Below are 19,572 nucleotides of genomic sequence, written 5' to 3' on the forward strand. Positions count from 1 at the left end.
AAACAGCAACTGTCAGAAATCTGCGTGAAACACAAAATCTGTTTATTTTTCACAAAAAATTTTAAAAATTGTGTGGGCTCCCGCTTAATTTTCATAACCAGCAGAGGGGAACCTGAGGACTGATGTGAATATTCTGGGAAGGAGCCAATAGCCATAAAGGTTCCCAGGCTATTAATATCAGCTCACAGCTGTTTGCTTAATCTTTACTGGCTAGTTTACAGGGGAACCCCAGAAAAAAATTGACATGGGGTCCCCCTATAAAATCGAACCAGCAAAGGCTAGGCAGACAGCTGCAGGCTGATATTAATAGTCTGGGAAGGGGCTCTTAGCCGCCCCAGATATGGTGCATCTTAAAAACGTGTAGTGCTACTTATATAATTGACGTTTAGTACTATTTCATGTAGGGATTTGTATTATTTTCACTATATGGCAGCACTTATTGCAGCAGGCCAGGCTTCTCCTCACTGAGGCAGTAGTAGGCAGATAGCTTGGTGGACGGAGCCTCTGGGTGTAGTAAATATGGCTGTAACCGTTATTCCAGTCACAGTACAGTCACCGGCCAGTGAACCAGTCAGAGACCTTGTGAAGGGGATTATTTTCCCCCCTTCCAGTGGGCAGAATAGAGATGGAGTGATCAGAAGAAACCTGTAGGATAGCCTGAGGACTAGGACCCCAGAGCCAGAGGGAATTCTCTGGTCTGCACAGCACCCTTAGCCTACCAGAATACAACGCCGTGGATGCAGGAGGAGTATGGGTCTGGAGCGTGGTCCCCCAAAATGGGGAGGGGAACATGGGAATCCTACACCCTAATGAAGGTCTGAGGAAACAGGGATACAGGAGTTAGCTGGGGAGCGTATCCCCAGTGGATAGAAGTCTCTATTGTGTCAGCTAGGATAACAGCTCAGGCTCTGGTTACACTGGCTGTATATCATTCCTCATATGTGCCGTTTCCTGCATCTATTGCTAAATACCCGCCTGAGGAACTTTGTCATCTGCCTGTCATGTTCCACCATCTATGGCTGGGATCCTTTTTCTGGGCTGTGTTATAAGTGAAAGTTTAATCTGTTATAAAGTTCATCTTCCTCCTGACTCTCTCCTGTCACCCTCCTCACCAACATCACCAGGAACGTCACCTTCACCACCACTAGAGAGAGGGAACAGTATATTAAAAAACAGCATTAACCCCCCCAGACACACACCCACAGCCATGTGCCCATTTTCACTGTGCGCCAGGTATCGGGCATGGCCACCAATCCTCAGGATAGCAGCCCTGCGCTTAGGGTGTCACATAATGGAAGAAGAGAAGTTGCAAGCATGATGCAATTTAAAGGAACTCTGTCACTATCTTTATTTGCTAAACCACCTGAGAGCAGCATAATGTAGGGGCAGAGACCCTGATTCAAGTGATGTCACTTACTTTGCTGGTTGCTGAAGAATTATCAGTTCTCTGTATAATCCCACCGCCACCACTGATTGACAGCTTACTGCCTATGCACAGTGTACACAGAAAGCTGCCAGTCAGTTGTGAGGACAGGGTCATGCACAGCTCATGAATATGAAAGACTACCTGGTCAGGTTTTCTAGACCTCTAGTGAAAATCTATTAATGAAAAAGGGATTTTTTTTCCCCAACTGCAGCAAGCAGCCCAGTAAGTAAGTGACACATTGCTGGAATCAGGTCTGTCTCTACATCATTCTGCTCTCAGACTACGTGGCAAAAACATGGTTACAGATTGCATTTAATTAACTAATTTTTTCATGTTCTAAAATTAGTAATGAACGTGTGTCATTGTTCTCATCGTTCTGTAATGGGAATTCTATATACCCTTTACTATATATATATATATATATATATATACACACATACACATACATACATACTCTGCTTGTGCGTGAACTCTGCTTGGTTTGCCTCACACCTTAAGCCCAGTGTGTTCTCGCTAATCAGAAATGTCTGACTCACCATAAACTTTCCATAGAGGTCACTTTAGATGAGATTGGATTATCCTCTTATGTTTTTTAGGCCTTTCAGGACAATTTGAGTTGTGTGTTTTTGCCTGCTAGGATATTTTTTCCCAATGTTCTTGAAGATTTAATTTGAAAACCTTGGTCCCCCGGGCTAAAGGGGTGAATAAGCAGGACTCATTTCTTCAGGGCACAAATGATTAAAACATTTCAAGCTCTTCCATTGCAGGTCACCGTGTTCACCTTTATTTTCTTTTAGATATCTTATATCAAAGAAATAGGTGCTACCTAAATTTAGATGCTTTGCATTGCTTTCAGGGATTCCTCATTATAAAGATGATGCCTGGTTCATACATTGTATGAGATTGTGTGTGTATGTTCTTTCTTCTTTTTTTTTTCTGTGTATGACTTTTGAGATCTTGAATTATTGATGATCTGTTCTTCTACTGTTGAAAACCAATACATCAGGCAGTAAGCGTTTGGTACTTTGTTACCACTGTACAATCTGTGAGCGTGAGAGACTTTATTAAAAGGTTTGATGGCAGAAATTGTGTGGGAGATATTTAGCACAAGATAAATGGACAGTAAAGCTATTAAGCAGTTATAATTGTTTTTTTTCTTTATTACTTTGTATATCCTTCACTATATGCCTTCACGATGAGAATTCACCCACACAGTGTGATATGAACCCAATCTCTGTAGTACATCAATTTCTCACATCAGCCATGGAGTTCTGTTGTTATCCTATATCTCATTACTGTACGTTCAGTAGCAAGTGTGTTGTTCAGAGATTACATTTATTTCCACTGGGAAATCCATTTTTAGGTTTTAAATAAAGAAAAAAAAAAACAGATCCTGTCACATATTTGTCTATTTAATTTATTGTAACTAAGAGCCCTAGGGTGCGCTCTTATTTGATATTATGCCTGATGGGACATGTGGATGCACATAGTATGGCAGCAAGTTTATGCTAGTGTGTCGGAGTTACCACATCCTCACCTAGCATTTCCTTCAATCCGCCCTTGCTAAGGCATTATATATTGGTCACTACTGTATGTGTATGTGTATATGTATATATATATATATATATATATATATATATATATATATATATATATATATACATACATATATATACATATATATATATATATACATATATATATATATATATATACACAGTGTATATATACTGTATACATCTACTATTTAATTGTCTAAGGGTCACTTCCGTCTTTCTGTCTCTTTCTGTCTGTCACAGAAATCCGTCGTCGCTGATTGGTCGCGGCCAGCTGGCCGCGACCAATCAGTGACGGGCACAATCCGGCCGCGAAATGGCCGCTCTTTACTCCCCTGCAGTCAGTGCCCCCTCCATACTCAAACCTCATTTCAAGGCAGAAACATTACTGTGTCCAACAGTTATTAGATATATGAAACTGAAATAGCTGTTGCAAAAAAAAAACAATTTTTATAAAACATTAAGCTTAAGATTAATAGGGCTGCCCAAACTTTTTCATATAACTGTGTATATATATATGTATACAATATATATGTATGTATGTATGTATGTACGTGTGTCTGTGTGTGTGTGTATGTATTATATACTGTTGAAACCAGAAGTTTACATACACTATATGAAAAGACACATAAGCATGTTTTTCTCAATATCTGACATGAAATCGGAATAAACTTTCCCTTTTAGGTCAATTAGGATTACCATAATTATTAGTATTTGCCAAATGCCACAACAATTAGATAGAGAGATGTCATGTCGGACTCTGTTCACACTAGGGCGTCCGACAGACAGCGGTAATTCCACATACGTCCACTACACGCTCAGTGGCGTCGGCTAGACTTTATCCAGCTTGCTCGGGGTTAATCTAGCTGGTAATAAGGTTGGAGGCTGGGTCACGCCCACGGCCTTTAAATAGTCGTGCTGGACTTTGGGCGTCGCCGATTATAGCTTGTGTCTTGTGCCTGGTGATCTCGGTCTGGAGTGGTGGTCTTGTTGTAGGAATATCGTATCTGGTGGTGTATTATCCTTTGTTATATTTCTCCTTCCTATATTTGTATTTGTTTTGCCCTGTACACATTATAGTGTATTCCTGTGTGTCTGCGGCGTGGGGTGTTTTTCGGTTTTCCCTGTCTGTGCTTTCTGTGGGGATTGGTGTGTGGTCTCTTCACTGAGTGGCGGGTTGTGGTTTCAGCTTAGGGCTGAGACAGGGTCAGGCCTGGCGGCCCAGACATGCACACCTTTAGTGTATCTTCTGGGAAAGGGACAGACAGGGTTTTCCTAGCCTGAGGGATATTGCAGGGGCCCGGGTAACCAGCCTTAGTCTACCCAGTACTCCCGTGACAAGAGAATGACTAAGGCATTTTTATTACTGGAAAGTCAAAAGTTTACATACATTTCGTTAGTATTTGGTACCATTTCCCTTATTCTGAATGACTTGGGTCAAACATTTGGGATATCCTTCCACAAGCTTCTCACAATAGTTGGTCAGAATTTGGGCACATTCCTCCAGACAAAGCTGGTATAACTGATCCAGGTTTGTAAGTGATCTTGCTCGCCCCGGCCTTTTCAGCTTTGCTGATATATTTTCAATAGGATTGAGATCAGGGCTTTGTGATGGCCACTCCAAAACATTGACTTTGTTATCCTTAAGCCACTTTTTTTTACCATTTTAGCAGTATGCTTCGGGTCATTGTCCATTTGGAAGACCCATTTCCGACCAAACTTTAACTTCCTGGCTGATGTCTTGAGATGTTGCTGCAGTATTGCCACATAATCTTCTTTTCTCATGATGCCATCTATTTTGTGAAGTGCACCAGTCCCTCCTGCAGCAAAACAACCACACAACATGATGCTGCCACCCCCATGTTTCACCGTTGGGCTTCCAAACTCCCCCCTTTTTCCTCCAAATGTAACAATGGCCATTATGCCCTAAAAGCTACATTTTAGTTTCATCAGATCACAGGACATGTCTCTAAAAATTAAGGTCTTTGTCCCTGTGTCCATTTGCAAACATTAATCCAACTTTATTTTTCTTTTGGAGTAATGGCTTCTTCCTGGCAGAGTGACCTTTCAGCCCATGTTGATACAGTACTCATTTCACTGTGGATATAAACACAATCTTACCAGCTTCCACCATCATCTTCACAAGGTCTTTTGCTTTTGTCCTTGGGTTAATATGCATAGGCCGGACCAAAGCACGTTCATCTCTGGGACACAGAACCCGTCTCCTTCCTGAGCGGTATGATGGCTGGACATTCCCATCTTGTTTGTACTTGCGTATAATTGTTTGTACAGATGAGTGAGGCACCTTCAGGTATCTTGAAATTGTACCCAAGGATGAGCCAGACTTGTGCAAGTCCACAATTCTCATCCTGATATCTTGGCTGACTTCTTTAGACTTTCCTATGATGCTACAAAAAGAAGCAGTGTGTTTCAGGTATGCATTAAACTATATCCATGGGTGTGTCTCTAATTAACTCAATTGTTACCAAAAAAAAAAAACATCATAAGCTTCCAAACACATGGCATCATGATGTGGGCAGTACCGAACTGTTTAAAGGCATAGTAATCTCAGTGTATGTAAACTTTTTACTTTGCAGTAAGCTATAAAAATGTCTAAAACATTCTGTCATTATTCTGGCAAATATTAATTATTATGGTAAGCCTAGTTGACCCAAAACGGGAAAGGCTTATTCTGATTTCATGTCAGATATTGAGAAAAACATGGTTGTGTCTCTTTATATAGTGTATGTAATTTCTAAATTCAAGTGTGTTATATATATATATATATATATATATATATATATATATATATATATATATATATATATATATATATATATATATATATATTATAATATATATATATATATATAATATATATATAATATATTAATATATATATATTATATGTGTGTATATATATATAATATATATAATATATATATATTATATGTGTATATATATATATAATACATATATATATATATATATATATATATATATATATATATATATATATATATATATATATATATATATATATATATACATATATATATATACATATATATATATACACAACCCAAAACATCCAAATAACCCTGATCAAAAGTTTACATACCCTGGTGATTTTGGCCTGATAACATGCACAGAAGTTGACACAGATGGGCTTGAATGGCTACTAAAGGTAACATCCTCACCTGTGACCTGTTTGCTTGTAATCAGTGTGTGTGCATAAAAGCTGAGTGAGTTTCTGGGATCCAGACAGACTCTGGTATCTTTTATCCAGTCACTGACATTTCTGAATTGTGAATCATGGGGAAAGCAAAATAATTGTCAACGGATCTATGGGAAAAGGTAGTTGAACTGTATAAAACAGGAAAGGGATACAAAAAGATATCCAAGGAATTGATAATGCCAGTCAGCAGCATACAAACTGTGATTAACAAATGGAAAACCAGCCTCCTCAGGATTCTGATGGCAGCAGATGATGGCATCTTTTTTCTGCCACTTCCAGTCAGTTTAGCCAGTGTTCCTTTGTCTTTGAACCTGTGAACTGTGCTTCCAATTATATCTTAAGGAACATTTAATTTTCAGAAGGGAAGTCTTGGAAGATTCTAAAGCTATTGTCACAGTTACCTGACTTGAGCCCCATAGGAAATGTATGAAAAGTGTAACGCTAGTCACTACTCATGGACAGACCATGAGGCAGAGAAGTCAGATGATCTGGGTACAGTACCAAGAGAGCACGCAGGAAACCAAGGGAAAAGGCAAAGGCGTAAGTCAGGTTGCGGTCTGGGATCAAAATACCGTGAGATAGAGGATCAAAGCAAAAGGACAAGAAGTAGTGATAGTCAGAACATTGTCCAAAGGGTCAAGCAGCAGAAGATCAGAACAACAGAATCAGGCAAACACCCACCAGAGAGCACACACTACGTCTGGCAGGGATTAGAGGCAAACAGCTTAAGGTACCGTCACACTAAACGATATCGCTAGCGATCCGTGACGTTGCAGCGTCCTGGCTAGCGATATCGTTTAGTTTGACACGCAGCAGCGATCAGGATCCTGCTGTGATGTCGCTGGTCGCTGAATAAAGTCCAGAACTTTATTTGGTCGTCCGATCGCCGTGTATCGTTGTGTTTGACACCAAAAGCAACGATACCAGCGATATTTTACACTGGTAACCAGGGTAAACATCGGGTTACTAAGCGCAGGGCCGCGCTTAGTAACCCGATGTTTACCCTGGTTACCAGCGTAAAAGTAAAAAAAACAAACAGCACATACTCACCTGCGCGTCTCCCAGCGTCTGCTTCCTGCTCTGACTGAGATCCGGCCCTAAAGTGAAAGTGAAAGCACAGCGGTGACGTCACCGCTGTGCTGTTAGGGCCGGAGCTCAGTCAGTGCAGGAAGCGGACGCTGGGAGACGCGCAGGTGAGTATGTACTGTTTGTTTTTTTTACTTTTACGCTGGTAACCAGGGTAAACATCGGGTTACTAAGCGCGGCCCTGCGCTTAGCAACCCGATGTTTACCCTGGTTACCCGGGGACCTCGGCATCGTTGGTCGCTGGAGAGCGGTCTGTGTGACAGCTCTCCAGCGATCAAACAGTGACGCTGCAGCGATCGGCATCGTTGTCGCTATCGCTGCAGCGTCGCTTAATGTGACGGTACCTTTAGTTAAGTAGTTTGGGCAATCTCCAGAACAGAGAACACCTAGAGAAAGACCCGCACCTCCCAGTCACAGATTGAACAGCTGGGCTGTCAATCAAAGCCTCAACAGCTGAGACTCCCATTAAAAGATTTACCAGCCGAGTTGTCAATCAAAACACTTGACAACTCAGCATAACCCAGTTTCCATAGGAAAACAATCACTCTCTGAGCAGAGTAATCCTGACAGAAGAATGTGAAAAAAGTGTTGCGGTATGCAGATCCAAGAATATTGTGAACTAAAGGCCATTGCCCATGAGGAATGGGCTATGAACACTGCCAGAAGCTGGTGTCTGGCCATGCATCATATTTGTAGCAGGTCATAACAGCCAAAGGTGCTCTGCTAAGTGCTAAAGAGGATTGAACAATCCTGAGACTGTACTAGTTACAAAAACTGGCATTTTGTGCTGAGTTTGAAGAAACCCCTTGTTCTATTGTCGTGTTCAGGTTAATACAAAGCTCTTGTTTGATTTTGTTTTATTGCAAACAGCAGAATGTTTGTGCATGTGCTAATAAGCCTAATTTGCATTGTGGGTTGAATTTTAGTTGTGTGTTGTTTGATATGTTGACACTGTACTGATAGTATGCCTGCTCATAGAGTTTCATCAGAGTCAACAGTAATCAGTCTGAATGTATAAGTTTTGTATGCTAATGGAAGCAAAACCACTGTATAAACTTTACATTTATCAGCACAGGGAATAAATATTGAGGTTTCTATTTTAGCTGTTTGCTGCATTCACTTTTTTTTAATCTTTCTGCAGGTAGCCTACTTGAAGATATGATGCGCTAATCTCTAACCCCTTTGTGCTTGGTATAATTGGATACTGCTCTTCTCCCAGTAAATAACAAATGCGAATGAATATAAATGACCAAGAAGACAAATGTCAGTTGTCACATAATGTTCACTACAGATGAGGGTCTGCCATCTCCATAACATGCAAAGGGTAGATAAGTCTGTCTCTTGGCCAGTATTCATCAGAGAGTTTGGACAACCTTTAAAAAGCAACATAATTCTACTGGGACCCCATTATCCAATTCCCAAGGTGTGCCAGGTCCTTTCTTACAGACCATGCAGTGAAGATGATCTTGCTTTTTATCCAGTGGAGAAGCGCTATCTAAACCTGGGAATAATTCTGACCTGCAGCTTTCATTCCTCTTTGCTTGTCATCTTTCCCTATCAATGGTTTGATCTCTATGAAACATGAACAAGGCGTTCTCCAGAGAAAAACTATGATTACATAATTAACGAGCTGCTCGACTGATGCCTATTATCAAATGTGTCAATTGCCTTGGTTTATTTGCTTCTGCATTCTTATAGGGTACTCTGAAATGAAATGTATTCTTACAGCTACTATGTTCATTTTAACAAATGTAATGTAAGTAGCCATCGCATAGTGATAGTGACTTCTAACAACAAAGCATTGGGTGGATCCACAATGGCTGAAGAATGGAAACATCCAACTTTCATATGGTTTGTCCTCCTTTTACAAGGTGTAGTGAACCTCTTCAGTGCTGCAGATCAACCTAAGCAAATTATAGAGACTACTGACCCACTGATCTCAGATGGACCACCTTCATTATATGATAAAGAGAGAAGAGCGCAAGCAATGGACCCTTTATCCACTGATCAGTAGATGATATTGTAAACTAGGCCCAGGTCCACATAGCCTCCCCAATATAGTGCTTTATAGAGATTAAAGGGAGCCTATCACCAGGTGTTCAATATTTCATATGGGAGCAGCATAATGTAGGGTCAGAGAGTCTGTTTCACTGGGCTGCATGTTTTTTCAATAAATTAAATTCAATAAACTATCTTTCGATTTATAACTAGAGGACTAGGAGTCGCGTGCCATGTAGTCCTGTAGCTGTATGTAGCCCTACCCCCTCTACCGATTAGCAGCTTTTTGTCAGTGTAAAGTGTACACAGAAAACTGTCATTCAGAGGTGTGGGCGGTGTTACACAGAGCTCATCATTCAGAGAACTGCATGATCTGTAACAGAGAGAACAGTGATCTTATCAAAACGACAGCAAGCAGCCCAGTAAGTGACACATCGCTGGAATCCGGGTTTCTATCACTATATTATGCTGCTCTCCGTTAACAGCAAAACCTTGGTGACAGATTCCCATTAATATTTCTCTCTCTGTTAAAATGTTTATTCAACGTGTGTGGATGCAGCTCGGTATGGCGAAGAATAAATAAGACTTTATTTTTTCATTTATGTAAATGAAAAAACTTTCTTCTTTTCGCCATCATTCAAGTTCTTATGATCATATTTGTTAGTCATATTGTTTCATAAAATAAAGCAAAACATTGTGAAAATCATCCATTGGGATGTGGTTTTGTGTAATGAAGAATTTAATTACCTGACTTGCGATATGAAATGTTTTAGCGATTTCCTGTGTGGCAATGTTAATGTACATTAAGCAAGAAGTAAATCACACGTCTCCTATTACACGCATTCTCTGTTATAGTCATAGTCTGCACAGTATGACAGTACTGGAAAAATACATTTACGGCCGCAGACAGTGGCACATTTACTTCCCAGAAATACTGTTGTTTAATGTGATTTTATAGTGTTTCAAAATTGTATTCATTGGTCATCGTCCTGAATATTTCAGCATGGTGATTTCTAAATGACTTGAATGTAGACCAGAGTAGTAGTAGTCTTTTTCCTGTAAATCTATAAAAAATGTGCCTCCTTTTTTAATTGCACATTCAGAATTTTTATTACTTTTTATTTCTTTAATATTTTTTCATTGTGTAAAAATATATTCATGAATGCTTTGACAAGAAAGTTGTCATAAGTCGATGTAAAAGAGAAAAGACTGCACATTTCTGAAGATTAATTGCACCGAAATAATTTCTGTTGTCTGGACATGTTGAAAGATAGCAGTGATCTGGCTTCCTGGTTCCGAACATTCGTTAATTTGTAAGGCAAAAACATCATTATCGAACAACGTTTAACACATTTATTAATTATAACTCACACAACATAAAATAGCATCACCATATTTTATACTTTCCCTTCTTAATTAAGGACCAATCAGCACAAATGATCTCCTTCCCTCCGTAGCTAATTTTTTGGTTTTGGACTTTTTTCCTCTCCCCTTCATCCAAGAACCATCGCTTCTTTACTTTTCATCCACATAACTGTATAAGGGTTTGTTTTTTGTAGAATGAGTTTGTTTTGACATTTTCCATTCGTTGTAGTGAAAATGAGAAGAAATTGAAAGTGTGGTGAGATTTTGAAACCAATGCAATACAGCAATGTTTTTTTGGTATTTTGTTTGTAAGCCGTACATTGTTATAAAAGTTGCTCTGAATCATAATTCTCCAAGTCCGTTCAATTATGGCAATATCAAACTTGTACAGATATTTTTTTAATGTATGTGCTTATGGCACCAAAACCTACAAGAAGCAGGAAGAAAAGGCTGGTATGTAAACAGCGCCTCCTCTGCCCAACTGTGAAAAAACTAGGAAGGAAGCACTGTTACATGAACAGCATGACCTCTGCCCCAGCAGTACCAATCCCTACAGAAGGTGAGCGGAACACATATTTATAGGAAACGCAGCCCACCCCTTTGTCGCACTATATTTTCCAGAAAGCAGGAAGGAAGGAATGGTTGCAAAGAGCACAACCCCTCTACTATTTGTGCAAATCAATACTGAGAGTAGCATTAATTTTATTATTTTTAGAACAGCAACACCAGTACCCTTAGTTGAACTAAACGCTACAATGAATGAGATGAGAAAACCAACATGAGGACACAGAGTGCAAAACAGGTATATCAGATATAAGTAAGATTCAAACAAAGTATTCCTAACAAAAGGGTGATGCCAATACATACAATACAGACCAAAAGTTTGGACACACCTTCTCCTTTAAAAAATTTTCTGTATTTTTGAGACTATGAAAATTGTACATTCATACTGAAGGCATCAAAACTATGAATTAACACATGTGGAATTATATAGTTAACAAAAAAAGTGTGAAACAACTGAAATTATGTCTTATATTCTAGGTTCTTCAAAGTAGCCACCTTTTGCTTTGATGACTGCTTTGCACACTCTTGGCATTCTCTTGATGAGCTTCAAAAGGTAGTCACCGGGAATGATTTTCACTTCACAGGTGTGCCCTGTCAGGTTTAATAAGTGGGATTTCTTGCCTTATAAATGGGGTTGGGACCATCAGTTGTGTTGTGCAGAAGTCTGGTGGATACACAACTGATAGTTTTTTAGAATTAGATAGAATTTGTATTATGGCAAGAAAAAAGCAGCTAAGTAAAGAAAAACGAGTGTCCATCATTACTTTAAGAAATGAAGGTCAGTCAGTCCGAAAAATTAGGCAAACTTTGAAAGTGTCCCCAAGTGCAGTGGCAAAAACCATCAAGCGCTACAAAGAAACTTGCTCACATGAAGATCGCCCCAGGAAAGGAAGACCAAGACCTCTGCTTCTGAGGATAAGTTTATCCGAGTCACCAGCCTCGGAAATCGCAGGTTAACAGCAGCTCAGATTAGAGCCCAGGTCAATGCCACACAGAGTTCTAGCAGCAGACACATCTCTACAACAACTGTTAAGAGGAGACTTTGTGCAGCAGGCCTTCATGGTAAAATAGCTGCTAGGAAACCACTGCTAAGGACAGGCAACAAGCAAAAGAGACTTGTTTGGGCTAAGGAACAGAAGGAATGGACATTAGACCAATGGAAATCTGTGCTTTGGTCTGATGAGTCCACATTTGAGATCTTTGGTTCCAACCACCGTGTCTTTGTGCGACGCAGAAAAGGTGAACGGATGGACCCTACATGCCTGGTTCCCACCGTGAAGCATGGAGGAGGAGGTGTGATGGTGTGGGGGTGCTTTGCTGGTGACACTGTTGGAGATTTATTCAAAATTGAAGGCATACTGAATCAGCATGGCTACCGCAGCGGCATGCTATTCCATCCGGTTTGCGTATAGTTGGACCATCATTTATTTTTCAACAGGACAATGACCCCAAACACACCTCCAGGCTGTGTAAGGACTATTTGACCAAGAAGGAGAGTGATGGGTGATACGCCAGATGACCTGGCCTTCACAGTCACCAGACCTGAACCCAATCTAGATGGTTTGGGGTGAGATGGACTGCAGAGTGAAGGCAAAAGGGCCAACAAGTGCTAAGCATCTCTGGAAACTCCTTCAAGATTGTTGGAAGACCATTCCCGGTGACTACCTCTTGAAGCTCATCAAGAGAATGCCAAGAGTGTGCAAAGCAGTCATCACAGCAAAATGTGGCTACCGTATATACTCGAGTATAAGCCGAGATTTTCAGCCCATATTTTTGGGCTGAAAGTGCCCCTCTCGGCTTATACTCGAGTCATGGTCGGCGGCGGGTGAGGGGGAGAGAGGACTGTTGCATACTCACCTACTCCTGGCGCTCCTAATGCTGTCCCAGCCTGTCCCATGGTCTCCCGCGCTGCAGCTCTTCCTCTATTCAGCGGTCATGTGGTACCGCTCATTAAAGTAATGAATATGGACTCCACTCCCATAGGGGTGGAGCCGCATATTCATTACTGTAATGAGTGGTACCAGTGACTGCTCATTACAGGAAGAAGCTGCGGTACCATGGGACGGGCAGGGACAGCGTCAGGAGCAGGTGAGTATTTCATATTCACCTGTCCGCGTTCCATCCGCCGGGCGCCACTCTGTCTTCCCGTCCTCTTGCTGTGACTGTGCAGGTCATAGGGTGCAATGATGTATGAGTGCGCGCTGCCCTCTGCCTGAACAGTCACTACGGAGAGACGGGATGCTGAGGAGCAGCGACGAGAGGTGAGTATGATTTTTTTTTTTATTGCAGCAGCAACAGCATTACATGTGGCACAGTGCTAAATGGGGCATCTATGGGGCCATAAAGAAATGCATGGAGCATTATATGGGGCATCTATGGGGCCATAACTGCATGGAGCATTATATGGGGCCATAACTGCATGGAGCATTATATGGCGCATCTATGGGGCTATAACTGCATGGAGCATTATATGGAGCATCTATGGGGCCATAACTGCATGGAGCATTATATGGGGCATCTATGGGGCCATAACTGCATGGAGCATTATATGGAGCATCTATGGGGCCATAACTGCATGGAGCATTATATGGGGCATCTATGGGGCCATAACTGCATGGCATTATATGGAGCATCTATGGGGCCATAACCATAGCTTATACTCGAGTATATACGGTACTTTGAAGAACCTAGAATATGACATTTTTTCAGTTGTTTCACACTTTTTTGTTAAGTATATAATTCCACATGTGTTAATTCATAGTTTTGATGCCTTCAGTGTGAATGTACAATTTTCATAGTCATGAAAATACAGAAAAATCTTTAAATGAGGTGTGTCCAAACTTTTGGTATGTTCTGTACGTACAATTTTTTTTATTTATTTATTTTTTTTTTAAACAGAAATAGATATATGACCATATATGAATAGCTGGGCCTAAAAGCAAGAGCCCCTAAAAATATACCCCTAGTCAAGGACAATTGCTATGACTATTGCTAAATCCATTTTAGCCAGGAAAAAAGATCAAGTAAAGTACTGTAGATGTGTAGTAGTAAAGTACATATGTGCTGGCCCACCAGCTCCAACGCACGTTTAACCCAAGGCTTGATGTAAGTACTGTACTTGATTGAACTAGGAAGCACTGTGAAAAGCACAGTGTCACCATGAACTGGCTTTGCCAGTCCCCTCAGGAAGTGGGAAGGGCTTGGTACAATGCTAGAATGTTAGAGTTCGAAGGAACGTCCAGGGTCATTATGTCCAATCTCCTGCTCAATGCAGTATTCCCTAAACCATCTCTGACAGATGTCTGTCCAGCCTCTGAAGACTTCCATTGAAGGAGAACTCACCACCTTTGTTGACAGCCTGTTTCAATCATTGAGCACCCTCACTGTCAAAAGTTTTTTATAATACCTAATCTGTATCTTCCCCTTTCAGTTTCATTCCATTTCTTCTCGTGTTTCCATGTGCAAATGGTAATAAGGATGATCCCTCTAGACTGTCATCCCTTCATATATTTGTAGACAGCTATTAAGTCTCCTCTTAGCCTTCTTTTTTGCAAGCTAAACATTCCCAGATCCTTTAACCGTTCCTCATAGGACATACTTTGCAGTCCGCTCACTATCCTGGTAGCTATTCTCTGAACTTGCTCCAGTTTTTCTATTTCTTTTTTTAAAATGTTGTGCGCAGAACTGGACACAGTATTCCAGGTGAGGCCTGACCAAGGAGGAGTAGAGGGGAAACTAACTTCACGTGATCTAGACTCTATGCTTCTCTTAATAAAGCATCCCTGAACCGTGTTTGCCTTTTTCATTGCATCCATCAACAGGAGTTGAAGAGGAAGTGTGCCGTTTTTTTTTACATTACTTCTCGCCTGCTTTCTGTTGAGTTCAGCAATACAGCAGGAAGAAAAATATTAGTACAGGTAGTCCTCGACTTACGACGTTGATCCGTTCTTACGCGTCGTCGTAAACCGAATTTCGACGTAAGTCGAACCATACGTTCATACAGTACTGTACCATAATAAAAGTACAGTGCTGCCTATCCAAAACACCTATCCTAACACAGTACCCTATATAATTAGCAATAAAGATAGGTACAGTAAAATATTGTGCAGTACAGTACGTTTAATAATGAAGTACAGTACAGTACTACTGTACTGTAAGTGCTGTAACAGGTAATAAACAGTGTACTGTACAGTACTGTAATAAACAAAGATAACAATTCCAAAGAGAGAACAGGCTTATTGGGAGGAATCAGCAGAAGGTGTTGGAGATACTGGGGCAGGTGAGTCAAGAGGGGCAGGGGAGTCAAGAGGGGCAGGAGAGGTAGAGGGTACAGGTACAGGATCTGTTGCAGGCCTCTCTGCCTTCTTGAAGTACTGCTGAAGGTTAGTTTGGAAGGAGACCATCTTCTCCTCCAAGATCTCCTTGTAACACCTAAGGGAATCCATGACTCCTCTGGCAACCCTAGTGTACCTTTCCATGTTGGGATCCTCAGCCTCAAACTTTGACAATCCTTCCTGTATCAGGGCAAAACCTCCTGCCAAGCCCTGCCTTGTAAATCTCTTACGTTCTGGGGTTGGTATGTCTTCCTCTATCATCTGCTTCTCCAGTTGCATAAGGTCCTCAGCAGATAACTCCTCTCCATGAGATGCCAGTAGCTCTGTGACATCATCCTCCTCCACCTCCAGATTCATTGTCTTACTCATATCAACAACGTTCTTTATGACACTAGTCACTGACTCTTGGACCTCTGTGACATCATTCACAAACTGGGGACACAGTTTTTTCCACACACCATTCATACTGGTCTGCTTAACCTCATCCCAGGAATCAGCAATGTTATTCACAGCATCAAGGATGTTGTATGTTTTCCAAAAGGCCTTTAGAGTCAAGTCCTTATTCTTTTCAGTTGCTGCTAAAGCATTACCAATGTTGACCCTTCGGAGGTAGTAGGCCTTGAATGTAGCAATGACTCCTTGGTCCATAGGCTGTATTAGGGCAGTGGTATTAGGTGGAAGGTAAACCACCTTGACATTACGGTTAAAGTCATCCAGACGGGCAGGGTGTCCAGGGGCATTGTCCAGAATTAGCAATACCTTAAAGGGGATATCCTTGGAGGTACAATACCGCTCCACGCCTGGCACAAAATGGTGGGTGAACCAGTCATCAAACACTGCGAGTGTCACCCATGCCTTCCTATTAGACTTCCAGATGACTGGTAGTTGACTCTTTGAAATGCCCTTGAGTGCCCTTGGATTCTCAGCCTGATACACCAGCATGGGCTTCAGTTTGTAGTCGCCAGCAGCATTGCCCCCAAGAAGCAAAGTCAGTCTCTCCTTGCCGACTTTGACCTGGTGCTGACCTCTCCTCCTTGGCGATGTACGTACGGTTAGGCAAACGTTTCCAAAACAAGCCTGTCTCATCCACGTTGAACACTTGTTGAGCACAGTAACCACCCTCCTCAATTATCTCAGCCAATGCTTTAGGAAACTCAGTTGCTGCTTTCTCATCAGCACTAGCAGCTTCACCTTGCACTTTAATGTTATGGAAATTGGCACGATCCTTAAACCTCATAAACCAACCCCTACTCGCCACAAATTCTTCACTTTCACTTCCTTCCCCCTTATCTGTTTTCAACGCCTCAAACAGTCGCCTAGCCTTCTCCTGAATAACCATAAGGCTCACAGGGATACGGCGTTGATTTTGGTCTTCCAACCAAAGCACCAATAATCTTTCCATCTCAATAATAAGCCCACTCCGCTGCTTTGTTATCACTGTCGCTTTCATAGGAGCAGATCCTTTCACATGTTCAAGGATACGATCTTTATCCTTGATAATTGTAGCAACAGTCGAACGACTAAGTCCTAATGACCTGCCAATTTCTGTTGGTGTTTCCCCCTTATCAGATCGCCTTAGGATATCCACTTTCACCTCCATGGTGATGGCCTTCCTTTTCTTTGATTCACTGCTGGTGTCAGATGAGTCTACCTTGCGTTTGGGAGCCATAATGAAGTGTGTTATGGTGTGCAGGAGGCTCAGTTTCCTCTGTAACCGGGTACAGTGTACAGTAGTTCCGCCCCTGCACGTAGTTCGACTTACGACGCAAAACGTCGTAAGTCGGAATGAGGTGTCGTATAAAGCGTCGTAAACACGAAACGACGTAACCCGAGACCGTCGTAAACCGAGGACTACCTGTATATGAAATTCACGACCTATGCCTCAGCTGTGCCAAACTCCACAAGGAGGAAGAAGGGAACATGATTTAAATTGTGTCACTGAGACTTACAAGGAGCATAAAGAACAGAATCACCATGACACCATCACTTATCCCAGCCCAGGTAGTGCCATATCCAATGGAAGGTGGTCACAGAGTACTGTTTCATAATCTGCACCACCCTTCCATCCTGATGGCCCTAAACATGAAAAAACATTTTTTATGAACAGCATAAACACGGTTTTGCAAATTGTAAAGAGAGTACTGATTTATGAACAGCTCCATCCCACCTCTTGTGTGGCAGTTAACCTTACAGGGAACAAGAAAGAAAGACCATTTTATAAACAGCTCACCCCCACCCTTTTTATGTGAAACCCATCAAGGGCAAATAAGGTGGCACCATTTTATGAACAGCACGATCAACCTCCAAGCACTTAACTTACAAGGAGACCAGAAGAAGGCACCATAATATGAGCATTAGCTCTTTCCCATTGTGGCCACAAGACCTATATCCTTCCCAGTTCCACCACGTTCCCTCCTGTGTCATTATGTCCCCAGGTAGAAATTTTCTGCAAACTGGTGATGCAGGAACTTAAAACCATCCCTACAGGGAGGGTTAATGACAATTTAACCTATGCTCAGAGGCAGGCACTCTCTGATTTGCGGGCTCTACGCGATGTGGTATTTAAGCCCGCTGACAAGGGAGGGAACGTGGTGGTCTGGCCTACCAACTTGTACGAACGGGAAGCGTTCAGACAGTTGAGGAATAGGGAGGCATATTTGTTATGATCCTAGTGGCAAGGATCGCAGGTCGGACTAGCTAAGTAACTGAACAGACTACTAGCTCTGGGGAAGTGGTAACTAGATTGACCGCAACCTGATCCTATCCGCAAACAACTATAGGCAGACGTGGAACGTTACCTAAAAATCCTAGACGTCTCGTCACGGCCTGAGAAACTGACTATTCCTGGAGGGAAAGTAAGTCCTCACTTGCCTCAGTGGAATGACCCCAAAGATATAGAATAGCCCCCCACAAATATTAACGGTGAGTTAAGGGGAAAGCACAAACGCAGAGATGAAATCAGATTTAGCAAATGAGGCCCGCTAATACTAGATAGCAGAAAATATGAAGGAAACTGTGCGGTCAATAAAAAACCCTATTCAAAATATCCACGCAGAGATTACTCGAGCCCCCGCACCAACAAACGGTGCAGGGGAAGCAACTCCGTACCCCAGAGCTTACCAGCAAAAAGAAATCACATGTTAGTAAGCTGGACTAGACTCATCATACACAGAAATCATATTGCAGGCAGATGAGCAAAAAATATTCAAACAGAACTTAGCTTATCCTGAAGAGGCAGAAAACGAGATAATCAGGAGTAATCAGAATAGCACTGAATACATTGCCAGCCGGCAACAAGTGGAAGTGAAGCAGAGCTAAATAGGAGCCTCCCTGGTGAATAACGAGGCAGCTGATCCAGCAGACCCGCAGGATAATAAACCAAACCACCAGGGGGAGCTAAAAAACCAAAGTCACACAATACCATCTGTGACCACAAGAGGGAGCCTGAAAACAGAGTTCACAACAGTACCCCCCCCTTGAGGAGGGGTCACCGAACCCTCATCAAAAACCCCAGGGCGATCAGGGTGAGCCACATGGAAGGCACGAACCAAATCGGCCGCATGAACATCAGAGGCGACAACCCAGGAATTATCCTCCTGACCATAGCCTTTCCACTTAACCAAATACTGAAGCCTCCGTCTAGAAATACGAGAATCCAAGATCTTAACCACGTATTCCAATTCTCCCTCAACCAGCACAGGGGCAGGAGGCTCAACCGAAGGAACCACAGGCACCACATACCTCCGCAACAACGACCGATGGAACACATTATGAATAGCAAACGATGCCGGGAGGTCCAAACGAAATGACACAGGGTTAAGGACTTCCAAAACCTTATAAGGACCGATAAACCGAGGCTTAAACTTAGGAGAGGAGACCTTCATAGGAACAAAGCGAGAAGACAACCACACCAAATCCCCAACGCGAAGTCGGGGACCCACACAGCGACGGCGGTTGGCAAAGCGCTGAGCCTTCTCTTGTGACAGCTTCAAATTGTCCACCACA

At 42.0% G+C, this 19,572-nt stretch overlaps 2 protein-coding genes across 2 annotated transcripts in view; one reads left to right on the forward strand and one right to left on the reverse strand.

The window, feature by feature from the left end:
• UBE3D (ubiquitin protein ligase E3D) overlaps positions 1–11,015 on the forward strand; it is a 324,905-nt gene extending 313,890 nt beyond the window's left edge. The window contains exon 10 of the mRNA XM_077289817.1: positions 8,448–11,015. Within this exon, the coding sequence (XP_077145932.1) occupies positions 8,448–8,468 (21 nt within the window). The 3' untranslated portion in view covers positions 8,469–11,015. The remainder of the gene's footprint in view (positions 1–8,447) is intronic.
• LOC143803956 (putative CENPB DNA-binding domain-containing protein 1) lies at positions 9,657–17,236 on the reverse strand. The gene is made up of 2 exons (XM_077281705.1): positions 16,823–17,236; positions 9,657–9,677 (listed from the first exon to the last, which is right to left on the reverse strand). Exons 1-2 carry the CDS (start codon positions 17,234–17,236, stop codon positions 9,657–9,659), a joined length of 435 nt encoding a protein of 144 aa, XP_077137820.1.
• Between the last annotated feature and the right edge of the window lie 2,336 nt (positions 17,237–19,572).

Source organism: Ranitomeya variabilis, chromosome 2 (genome assembly GCF_051348905.1).
Source record: "Ranitomeya variabilis isolate aRanVar5 chromosome 2, aRanVar5.hap1, whole genome shotgun sequence".
NCBI lineage: Eukaryota > Metazoa > Chordata > Amphibia > Anura > Dendrobatidae > Ranitomeya > Ranitomeya variabilis.